At 35.4% G+C, this 11,525-nt stretch overlaps 3 protein-coding genes across 3 annotated transcripts; 1 reads left to right on the top strand and 2 right to left on the bottom strand.

The window, feature by feature from the left end:
• Positions 1-204: 204 nt before the first annotated feature.
• Positions 205-1,352, bottom strand: LOC110419801 (uncharacterized). Its single transcript, XM_021432911.2, has one exon. It carries the CDS (start codon positions 1,153-1,155, stop codon positions 469-471), a length of 687 nt encoding a protein of 228 aa, XP_021288586.1. The 5' UTR covers positions 1,156-1,352; the 3' UTR covers positions 205-468.
• Positions 1,353-3,855: 2,503 nt separating this feature from the next.
• LOC110419203 (Protein phosphatase 2C family protein) lies at positions 3,856-6,821 on the top strand. The gene is made up of 5 exons (XM_021432154.2): positions 3,856-4,191; positions 5,274-5,534; positions 5,756-6,032; positions 6,199-6,353; positions 6,482-6,821. The coding sequence occupies exons 1-5, from the start codon at positions 4,159-4,161 to the stop codon at positions 6,614-6,616; spliced, it is 861 nt and encodes a 286-aa protein (XP_021287829.1). The 5' UTR covers positions 3,856-4,158; the 3' UTR covers positions 6,617-6,821.
• A 549-nt stretch (positions 6,822-7,370) lies between these two features.
• On the bottom strand, positions 7,371-9,271 carry SPL5 (squamosa promoter binding protein-like 5). Its single transcript, XM_021432156.2, has 2 exons — positions 8,772-9,271; positions 7,371-7,936 (listed from the first exon to the last, which is right to left on the bottom strand). The coding sequence occupies exons 1-2, from the start codon at positions 9,110-9,112 to the stop codon at positions 7,702-7,704; spliced, it is 576 nt and encodes a 191-aa protein (XP_021287831.1). The 5' UTR covers positions 9,113-9,271; the 3' UTR covers positions 7,371-7,701.
• Between the last annotated feature and the right edge of the window lie 2,254 nt (positions 9,272-11,525).

Here is an 11,525-nt window from a genome sequence, read left to right on the forward strand (position 1 = left end):
TTTTTTGGCTTGACTTGGTAAACCTTGATTAGTGAAAGGGTTTAAGGTGATCTCTTGCATTCCAATTTCTAATAATTAAGCTTGTAATTAGTGTCAGATTATGCTGGAAGAGATTGGCATATAGTGCTATGACTATGCTTTTTACAAAAGACACAGGAGACTCTGACGCTCCCCACTCTTCTTTTTAACAAAAGTTATCAGCTGTTGCAGCCTTGCAGCATATCACAAATCCTGGAAGATCCTAGGACAACATATTAATCATACCAAAAATCATGGAGAAACCAGCAGTAGTACTGCAGCTGTTTTCTTCCTTTTGCTGATCAATACCTCCAAAACTATTTTGTTTTTTCCGGTTGACAGGAAATATATATTGAACCGAAATTCCACACAAATAATGTTCATAGCACAAAATCAACACAAACCCAAAGCAAGAAAAAGTTTCGTATATTAAAGACATGGGTTTATAATTTATCCAGCACTCAAGGTCCCTTGCACCACATCTTGTTTCCTGGAAGGTTCCATGGCATGACATTCTCTGCAGGCCAACAGAAACAACCTGAAAAGTCTCAGACAGGGCCCTGACTTTCCCCTAGTACTACTCCTTTCTTCAAGATGATCACCTTGTTTCTTAGCTCTCAATGCTTCTTTCACGACAACCCCACTTATTTTTCTCCTGGAAACCTCACGTTTCAGAACAGGCACTTGTGTAATATACTGCCATCTTTGAGAATCCCCATATAGCTGAGCGGTTACCATTATGCTTGTTTTACGTGTATGGATTTTGCTATGGTACAACAGTCTCCTCTCTGAATTGTCACTCGAGCTTGTTCGTGCGCTGCTGCAACTGCTTCTGCTGTTAGTGCTGTTACTCCTTGAAGACATTGATGAATCCTTGCTGTTGATGCTGCTTGTTCTACTAGTCCCACGAGAACCGTCAGCTGCTACCATTGTTGCAGGTTGTAAAGGGAAGGCATGTGGCAAGAGCCGGCCATTGAAGAAAAGATGATCAGCTGGTGAGGTTCTGCAAGGATCTAGAGAGGGTGAATCCGGGGTAAAACAGCCGAACTTGAAATCGGAATCTTGGTCTTGCAGATTTGGGGTGCTGGGAAAGGAGAATATCTCACCAGAGCTGGACCTTTTCCTGCGGGTTTCCATGGAAGAATTTAATTCCTATACTATTTTTCTTTTGTGTGGGAGTTTGGGGTGCATGAGTAAGCTTGTGTACTTGTATTTATATTAAGGAGTAAGTCGATTGTAGTATGATAGGAACAAGGTGAGAGAATCATGTGTTATGTCTAGATGGGACAGCTAGAGTGATCTGGGCCCTTTTGTTGGGTGTGATTCTGATGAGTTCTTGGTGGTGTAAATCATGGAGCCATTCTTGCCAACTCAACCATAATCTAGCACATGGAGCTTAGTGTTGTAATAATATTGTTAGCTTGTGTGGGATATTCCTAAATGTGTGTGTCTTATGATTCGAGTAGGGTTTATTCAACTTTGACCAAAGCTCAAGATTTTGTCAATGATCTGAATCACTTTGATCTAATCTGCTATATACAATTTTATCTTAAAAAATACAGTACAAGAAGGATTGAACTCCATATCTCGAATTTAAAATATATATTGTTCTATTCTATCTTTGTCATTAGTGTTAGAGTTAACGATATTTCTAATAACAATATAAAATAAATTATTATGAAAGTTAAATTCTTTAATTCAATATCTAACTAGACAACGTGAAAATACGATGAATAAATTTAATTAAACATAACTAATTGGTCAAACTTAATGGTATAAAATTGCCAAAATAGGCTCCAAGTTTGATTAATAAATCATGCCAAATTAAAAATACAGCTACATAGCTTTTACATATGATGTCTAGTTTGATCAAATCATTGGCATTCTCTTTAGCCTTTAGACACTTGCTTTTGTTTTCATGAGTTGACACAGCCTCCCAAAAATACTCTTCCATATAAAGCAGAAAAGAGCTTTTGGACCATAGAGAGGAGAGACATTGACCACCTAATTGCCACAAGCTGATACAATTATTTTAAGTTAATAATAATAATAACTAACTTATTAGATTGTTTAGGCTCCCTCAAAGACCATGGCTATGATGGGATCAACAAAGCAAAGCTTTTTCTTTGTTTGGCACTACACAAAATGGAAAACCCAAAGTTACACTATATATTTACAATTTGATCAGACCACTTTGGATCAGTCCTAGAAACTGAGGACAAAGAGCTCCTTTGGAAATTTCCTTTGTCTCCCATTTGGGTTTCTTTGGAGGAACTTTTGGGCCCCATTTGAGTCATCATGCCTTTGGGACCACCAGCAGTCAGCCACATTCTGGTCTACTTGTTTTGCCCCACAAGCAAGCAAAGCCATTTCTTAAATCCTTCCTTTGTTGATGCTCTAATGGCTGTTAGATGGTAGGTCCTTCTGTTTTTAGAAGGAGAGGCTCTAGCTGACTCTTGAGCCAAACCTTTTGACCAGCACCTTGCTTCTTTCTTAAATTCATGGGCTTTTTTTTTTCTTTCTAATTAGATCGAAAAGAAAGCCCAATTAAGGGATATCCAATGTAATGAGTCCAATGAAAAAACTTTGGACCCAAAGGCTTGAATAAAAACCATGGGTTAAGAGAAAACTATTAACCTACTAGCATCAAAGATTTGATACATGTAATTTTTATTTAAAAAAAATTAAATTGGACTTTTTTTATTAAATTAAAAACCATATATTAAATTTAATAAGATATAATAAATTTTTATGGATTTTTAGAATACAATAAATAAGATATTTATTTAAATAGTATTTGTAATAAATACACTTAAAATTTGTACTGGTTATAAATAATTGTGACAACCCACGCCAAGGTGCTCTGCAAATTCATGCACCAATTCATTACTCATTAATGCAAACTAATAAAGGACAAGAAAAGAAAAGAAAAAATCTTTGGTGTGTGTGTGGAGGGAGGGAGAGAGAAATTGAGTTCATCATTGACTCTAAAAGTCTTGAGACAAGCAAGCTGGACCAAAAAAAAAAAGAAAAGGAAAAGTAAAGACTTGAACAAGGAGCCAATCTAAATACAGTTAAGAGCTTTGAAACTAGGGGTACCCAATGGATTGAGTCTGTCCGTCATAATCAAGGATCGAATAAATTAAATTTTTTGAAAAAATCAAATCCATCAAAAAATACAAATTAATTTGACCGATTTGATTAAAAATACAAATTAATGATGGTTTCATGATAAACAAATACAAAATTAAAAATATGAAAGAGAAGAGATGGATTTTATGAGTAAATTATAAAAAATTTTAAAAAATATTGTTTACGATCTCGAATTATTATTTTATATTATTTTAATTAATATTAAATTTAATAAATAATTATTTTATCATATTCACGTTTTAAATTTTATAATAATTCTCACATGCTCGAATTTACGAGATTATTATTAATATATCTATTTTTAAAATAATTTATTATTTAAATTTAAATTTTAATGTTTGTTTATTTATATAAATTTAATTATTAATAAATTATGTGAATATGAACTGTGAAATATAATTATGAAACGATTAATAATTTTTTTTTTGCACAATCAAAGGTTCGAATAATTAATAGATAAGATATTAGAATTTGAATAAAAAATTTAAAAATAGTCAAATAATTATAAAATTAGAATACTTTACACTCTGAGTTAAAGTATTTTAAAATTAGTGATATCTTTATAATTTTAAATAAAATTATTATTTATCACGGATGTGAATAAAGTTAGGGTAATAAAAATTTTAATATAAACCTCATTAATCACACGAGAGTTTTCTTCTTTGTCCCTGTCAAAATGAAAAGCCAAAAGTAAAAGAAAAAACAAAGGCAAGACAGCATGTGAGCGTGAAGAACGCGTCATGGTGTTAAAGCAAAGACCGCGGCGTGTCAACAATTTGATATACTTCCTCAAACACTTGTCTGCCTCTCCTTCCTACAGACTCTATCTGCCTTGGCTTCCGCCTCTGTTTCCGTCTTTCTCTTTCAGTTTGTTGCGTGTCTTGGCCACTGTGTCATCACCACTTTCTTAAAAAAAAAAAAAAGCAAAAGGAAGACTTTTTCACTTACTTTCTATATATAGAAGCTCTTTGTTTCGCAAGGAAAGCTATGATGGGAAAAGAAATCCTCCATAAGATGAAGGTATGCTCCTTTTTCTTTCCTTTTCTGTTTTGCATCTTTTGTTTTTTCTTTCTTATGTGAATACCCTTTTAGTTGAAATGAATATTGATGGTTTCCTTGGGTTAGGTAGATTTTGCATGATCTGTTGTATATTATATTTCTTATATAATATGAAGAGATCGAAGGAGATAGGGAGTCGGACGTTGGGACCTTTAAGGAAATAAGAAAGAGTAATGAGCTGATAATCATCAAGGGAAGTTTGGGTTTTTGGATTTGTTGTGTTCTGGAAAATGAATGGCAAGGACATGTCTTGTAGGGACTACAGGAAGGAATATATGTAAAATGGGGTTCTGCCTTGTCTGGTAATGGAATGTAAATGTACTTGAATGCCATGAGTAATAGAGGATCTTGTGTGGTCTCAGATTGTTTTCACATGGGTTATTTATCTAATGTCTGGCACTCTGTTTTTTTTTTTTTTTGAAAGAAACCATTAGCAAGATGATGAGGCGATTGATTTTTTGCTGATATTGGGTTAAATGGAAAATTATTTTGCCATGAAAAGGTTATAGGAAATGGTTTCTAAGAAATGGTTTAGGGTAATTTAATGGGGTAATTTTTGGAAGAATTGGGTTTATAAGATCATTGATTTCAGGTAATGATTGCTCATGACTAAACCATGTTCCTGAGTTTTTGCCTTATTTATGTGCCAATTTTGCACAACTGCTTGGCTAGTTGGATAAGGAGGCTAAATTTACCTGAATAATTATAAAATAAAGTTCCCTTAAAAAAAGAAGAAGAAATTTTATCAAGTTTTATTTAGAAATTAGGACCGGGTTGACATATTAATATTGTTGCAAAGAGTGCAGATCCCTTTTGCACAAGGTATAATTAATTAACTGCATTCTAAACTATGGAAGTAAGACATTTTGAAAAGTTTTAACCCCTTTTATATCACAATGCTTTGCTGTTGATGCCATGGTTATCTTCATTAGTGAGGATCCCTACAAAATTTCCGTATATATGTTGAATTGTTTAAGTGGTATCATTATCATCTGTACTTTATCTTTCCTGTTTGCTCAGCTGCTTATATTGATTTTCTTTAGGAAAAAGTACAAGAAAAAGTTGGCTTAAGCCCTTCCACAGCTGAATCTGGAAAAGGGAAAAGTAAGATGTCAAAGCACATAACACACGGTTATCATTTAGTGAAGGGGAAGGCGCATCATCCGATGGAAGACTATGTTGTTGCAGAGTTTAAGCAAGTTGGTGACAGCGAGCTTGGTTTATTTGCTATATTTGATGGTCATCTGAGCCATATTATTCCTGATTATTTGAAGTCAAATTTGTTTGATAATATCTTGAACGAGGTAATGTGCAATGGCTGCATCTTATCCTATGTTCTCCCTGAGCATCTACATGTTCTGCTCTCTAGTTTTAACTTTGCATCAATATGCTCTCAAACTTACAACAGGTCACAGTTCATTTTTGTTTCATTGTCATCATATTTTTTCTATTGAGAATGTTCCTTACTTTCGTTTTCTGGAATGAACTATAGTTTTATCCTTCTTTATTCTTTTCCTACAAGCAGCCTGACTTTTGGACAGAACCAGAGAATGCAATTAGGAAAGCATATCGTATAACAGATACAACTATATTGGAGAAAGCAGTTGATTTGGGCCAAGGGGGTTCAACAGCAGTCACAGCAATATTGATCAACTGCAAGAAACTAGTAATAGCAAATGTTGGTGATTCTCGGGCTGTTATCTGTAAGAATGGTGAGGCTAGACAGCTGTCAATTGATCATGAGCCCACCACAGAAAAGGAGAGCATTGAAAATAGAGGTGGTTTTGTGTCAAACTTTCCAGGTAATGGGTGCCGATCTTTTTCAGGCTTCATTTGGAGACCTCATGATGACTTGATCACGGTTGTTGTAGAACTTGAAATGAACGTTTTTTCTGGCCATTATACTCAAAGTTACACCCTCCTCATCTGCCCTGATCTTGAACAATGTAAGTTCTGTTGTTATTTCAGGGGATGTTCCACGTGTTGACGGGCAGTTGGCAGTGTCGAGGGCATTTGGTGACAAGAGTTTAAAGGAACATCTCAGTTCAGAGCCAGATGTGACCGTAGAGATGATAGGTGATGATACGGAGTTGATAATATTAGCAAGCGATGGTTTATGGAAGGTTGGCCCTATCTAATTGTGTCATAATCTCATGGCAATATTCCTCTTCCACTTTATGCATTTTTTTAATATGTTGAAACTTCACATTGCACCCAAGATTGAATAGTCTTTTTCTTCAACTGATTCCAGGTAATGACGAACCAAGAAGCTGTCGATGCTATTAGGAACATTAAGGATGCCAGGTCTGCAGCTAAGCAGCTAACTGAGGAGGCTGTAAAGAGGAACAGCACAGATGACATTTCCTGCGTGGTCGTAAGATTTTAGTGATCTTAAGTGTGGCAACTGTCTTTCTTTTGTTTCATAAGAATCTCTTCACAAATGATGTGCAAGTACCTTTGTTACGTTAAAAGAATGTTATGCTTATTGTGTCATATCAGAAGCTTTTTATACATAAGCAAACTGTAATGAAGCTGTCTAATAAACAAAATAGATCCAAATGTAAACAGATTGTTCTGCTTTATATACCTAACTAGTTGCTTCTGGCATTGCACCGATATGCGTTATGTTTGTAGTGGGAATTTCATACTTCTTTAGCAGTTCAGCTGAACTTCTGAAACATTTTTCCTCAGAAGTAATATAAAAAAAAATAGGAATCTCCAGATGAAGTAGCTGTTTAACATTCTTTCCCGTAAATCTTACTTTAGTAGTTTCCAACCAAATTAATCACATGACTACATATTGCAATTTAACGAGCCAAGTCGGATCAGAAAATATCGAATTTGATTTCAGAGTCAATTTTGAGTTGGCCAAGTTTTAGTTGAAATAGTTTGTTAAGCTTTTGTCACGTTTACTGCCAAAAAGTACTAACTAAATTTGAGGGTTTTTTTTTTAATTGGGAAAAGGAGAATTAGAACTCTGTTCTTTAGATAAACGATTATATATTAATTAATAAGATAAATACTCGGTGTAAACCAACTTTAAGGTTAGATATGATTACTTTGCAACACGAGACATTTAGTTCAATAAAGATGATCCTTCCCTCTTGGTCCGGCTATGGCCAATATCTTGTAGATAACACTTACCCATCAAATATATCATACCCATTACTTGAAAACAAATGCAAAGGTTAGCAATGAACCAGTTCATAGGGAATATGGATATAACCATTGATACAATAGAAGACTCCATAGATGAAGGGTTATCAGTACAGAAAGCCTAGATTACGCAGCAGGCAAGACACGAGAACACAGGCTTCAGAAGCACTGATACCTGACTTAAATTTCTATGCCTGATATAGTTATTGAATCCTCCAACATAGTATAGTAAGTACTAGTGCATAGTGAAATGCATAAGCCATTGGCTGACAGAAGAGAGGGAGCATGCTGCTGATGTTTTGGTCATTAAGCTCCTTATCTGTTTTGGGAACGCTTAAAAGATGAATTGCCTGGGATTGCTATTGGAACTCTGGCTCTTTGATCATCGGCCTGCCTGCATTGACTCTCTCTCAACTGAGAACTCATCCCTTTGCGGCTCGAGCCTTCTGTAGATGATTCGGCTGAGCTCTTCCTACGCCTTTCGTTGTGTCCAGCCAAACGCCTACGACAGCTCCTTTTTGCTTCATCAAACTCCGATAGCTCATGGAACCTGTGAAGTATCCCATGAAATATTGACCAAAGTATAATGGTTAAGATAGCATCGCCCTGTTTTATGTTTAGTCTACTACTGTAGGCTGAAAATACAGGTACATTTAAATCAAGCGATTACCTTCATCAGAATTGAAATGTCCCAGGGACATTTACTAAGGTAAAATATGAAAATGTAAGTCGTCATAGTGTTTCAGATTTGGTTAACATCTTAGGTTAGAAATAGAGTGCTCTTCTTGGAAAGAAAGGAAACAAAGAGGAAAAATTCTAGCTGTCAAAACTGTGAAAGCATTTCTCGTGCCATAATTGGAATACAAATTAAGAAGAGGGTATTCCACAAGGTAGTAACTAAAAGGGAAATATAGCCAAATGAATTATTTGTTTTCACTGTGGTCTACTTTGTTGCTGAATACATGTAGGTAAAGAAAAAGATCCTGAAATAAAAATCTTGGGAATGTCCTTTCCTTTTAGCAGAGAAGTCTCACTCAATTCAACTTCATTATTAACAGAAAAATAGAGAAACCCTCTAATTCACTGAATGTAGTAACTTCTTTATTGATCTTTGCACCTGATTTCTTGATGCAGGCAGTAGATATGTTCTGCAAAGATCTTCAATTAATGTGTTTCAATTATCCCATTAAGCTCAGATCGTTTAAAATATGGAATAAGTAGGTGTTAATACTGTAATGAAGAACCATTGAACTTAAAGTTTAAACTGATTGACTTGTAGGTTAAGTAATTAAATTTTAAGTGTTAAGAGTAGCTTGAATTAAGATTAAAATGAATTCTTCTATAAGTAACTGAAGGAATGATCAAAATATGAGCAAAACCAAAACCTGCTGCATTGTTGACAGAAGCGCTGCCTGAGGCCAGCAACAACCACAACCGGCGCCTTGGCATGAATCTCACACACCTTATGGCGCCTGTGGTATCGCTTGGCATCCGATAAATCAAGCCCACATTTTTCCACTTGACAAGAAGGCGGTGACACCCCAGCACCACCACTAGACCCTCTCTTTCCATATGCTTTCTTCTTCTTTTCATCATCTGGAAAACCATGATCACCAACACCCTCTTCTTCTTCTTCCTCCATGTCATCGTCCAGATCTTCGGCTGTGAAACCCTTATTCATCTTTGCTTTCAAAGCACTCTTTCTTCTGAAGCCTGTAGTTTCCATTGCAGGAGAAGGAGATATATATAATGAAGAAGTGATAAAATGTTGGGAGCAAAGTTTGTGGGACTTTGAAGAAATGAAGGAGAAGAGAGTGAAAGAAAAAAAAAAGGTGGAAAAAAAAAGAGTTGAGGACCACAAGCAACATTTTCTTGTTGTATGTTTGCTTGTGTGTCAGTGTAGTGTTGTATGGTGAATGATTGGAAGTTCAAAAAGAAGCAGCTGTGGATTTGGTTTGTTCTTATATGCAATTACTGGAAGTTTTCAGGCCTAAATTTTGATCATTAGTGAATCCCACAACCTCAATTATTGCTTCTCCCAAGTTACTTTGAGTTCACGAGGTGATGTTTTAAACTCTAGAACTAGGTTTTAAGAGATTAGGTTGCTACTTGCTGCTTAATGGGGATTGTATCAATTGTCCCTCCTACTTGTATTTGGATGATGATGGCACATGTTTCACACAGCATCATCACCTGAGGAAAGCAACAAATCCTTACAGATGGACGCATTATCTGTTAGACTTCAACAAAGCTTTCATTGGTCCGTACGCTGTAATTGTTTCAGATCACTAAACCTATATGGCTATATGGTCTGATTTCTCTTTGTTCAGTTCTCCTAAAGTTAAAATTCTTTTCAAAACCAGAACTCATGCTTTTTGCCTCATAGCAATGGGAATATAATAGTCCTGAGCTCAAACATATATAATTAGTGTGATTTACTTAATACAGTGGGAGCGCATTAACGCAAATGGAAAGGGTTATCTCTTACTGTATAATTCGAAACAATCAGAACTTCAAAAAAAGATAGGGTACTTAAAACTAACTGCAAATTTGATTTGTAAACGAGACAAGGCATTGTTTAGTTTTTACCAGTTCTATATAGTAAGAAAAAAAAAAAGAAAAGAAAAGAAAGGAGAGTAAGTTGAGAACAAGTTCTACAGCTTTGTAAAATTTAACACCTGTGTTGCTGAGAGACCCTTGAGAGAGACATATCAAAGGTCATTGAATGAATCCTATAATGGACTGTACAGCACCAATGGTTCACAAAAAAATTCTGCCTGTTTGAGTTGGACAAGCTTTTAGTGTAGCACAGTACCCTATGCTTTCTCCATTCAAATGGGCTAATAGCTCACCAGTCTTTAGTCCATGCTTTATTCCCTATTCTACTTTATCTACTTCTGTCTTTACCAGATGTGAAAGCAATATTTCCTTCGATTACCATGTGTATATCATTGAGTTTCATTACATGGATGAATGTAAACTCACTTTTAACAGTATGTTTTGCCAGGACAAAACTGGGGGAAGCTTGAAAAAAATGAAACTAGTGACATTGACACAACACAAGGTTTCACATGGCCATTGTACTAGGTACTCAACAAAAATGTTCAGCCAAAAATTAACAGTGCAGAACTAAACAGCTTGAGTCTTTACGTCTATATGTGCATGCGCGCGTGTGTTAAAAAAAAAAAAAGAAAAAAGAAAAAACCAACCAAAGGAGTCAAACGTTTTGAACTAAAATTATATCACAAAATGATATTTTTCACTCTCATCTGTCACTCTCCCATTTCACTCTCATATCTCGTTTACTACCATCAATGTCTTGTCTAGATTAAACAATGAACATCCGAAAAAATGCTGAATTAAGATAGGGGATCAGTGATTAGTGAAAACATAGTACAATATGCTAGGTGAAAACAGTCAGCAACTTCTGCTGGGGGTAATGAAACAGATCATATGATACCTTAGGTATTTTGCAAGATATATCATATAGTTTTCTACATCTTTATTACCTTAAAAATTCTGGGTTTAACCTCAACTGACTAGTTAGGTTAAACTAAAGTAGTACAAGGTTTTATTCTGACTTAGGTAACAAGTTAGGTGGAGAAAAGCTTATCTTATATCGATGATGATGATGATAAGAATCATATAAGAGGCATGAAAGATCCAAATGGGTGCCAACTATATTCACATTCCGCCCATAGTACCACCGTGGTCCTATCTATGGCTACCTTTCACCTCCCCACTCTTCCGCGTCGCTCTTTTTCCAGTAAACGCAAATGCCTTAATACTACAATCATTCCACACATACCATCAAATGCCCCCATCACTCTTTCTGAACCAAACAAAAATAAAAATGCCCCATCACTCTCAATCGATCCCGAGTTGGGTTTTGGTCCATTTCCGCTCTCTTCTTTTAGATTCTCTTGTTTTGTTTCTTTTTACTTATGGCCTTAACTATGTATTACACTTGAACATGGCAGATTTTAGCTTAACTTTGCATCAAATTTTAGCTTTTCCCATTGTCTTTACAACCCAATATCACATCCCTCCTTATCCTTCCTCCTCATATAGGATATAAAGATGCAAGCATTGATTTAAGGCAAAGTTTGGAACTTACGATATATATGGGAGAACTATTC

Source organism: Theobroma umbraticum, unplaced genomic scaffold, assembly GCF_002168275.2.
Source record: "Theobroma umbraticum cultivar Fairchild unplaced genomic scaffold, ASM216827v3 scaffold_67.0, whole genome shotgun sequence".
Taxonomy (NCBI): domain Eukaryota; kingdom Viridiplantae; phylum Streptophyta; class Magnoliopsida; order Malvales; family Malvaceae; genus Theobroma; species Theobroma umbraticum.

Excerpts from the sequence above, each read along its gene's own strand:
- SPL5 (XM_021432156.2), bottom strand. The coding sequence starts at position 9,112 with ATGGAAACTACAGGCTTCAGAAGAAAGAGTGCTTTGAAAGCAAAGATG. Across the intron at positions 7,937-8,771 it reads TTCTGTCAACAATGCAGCAG|GTTCCATGAGCTATCGGAGT; the intron begins GTTTTGGTTTTG and ends GATACTTCACAG.
- LOC110419203 (XM_021432154.2), top strand. The coding sequence starts at position 4,159 with ATGATGGGAAAAGAAATCCTCCATAAGATGAAG. Across the intron at positions 6,033-6,198 it reads TTTTGTGTCAAACTTTCCAG|GGGATGTTCCACGTGTTGAC; the intron begins GTAATGGGTGCC and ends TTGTTATTTCAG. Across the intron at positions 6,354-6,481 it reads CAAGCGATGGTTTATGGAAG|GTAATGACGAACCAAGAAGC; the intron begins GTTGGCCCTATC and ends AACTGATTCCAG.
- LOC110419801 (XM_021432911.2), bottom strand. The coding sequence starts at position 1,155 with ATGGAAACCCGCAGGAAAAGGTCCAGCTCTGGTGAGATATTCTCCTTT.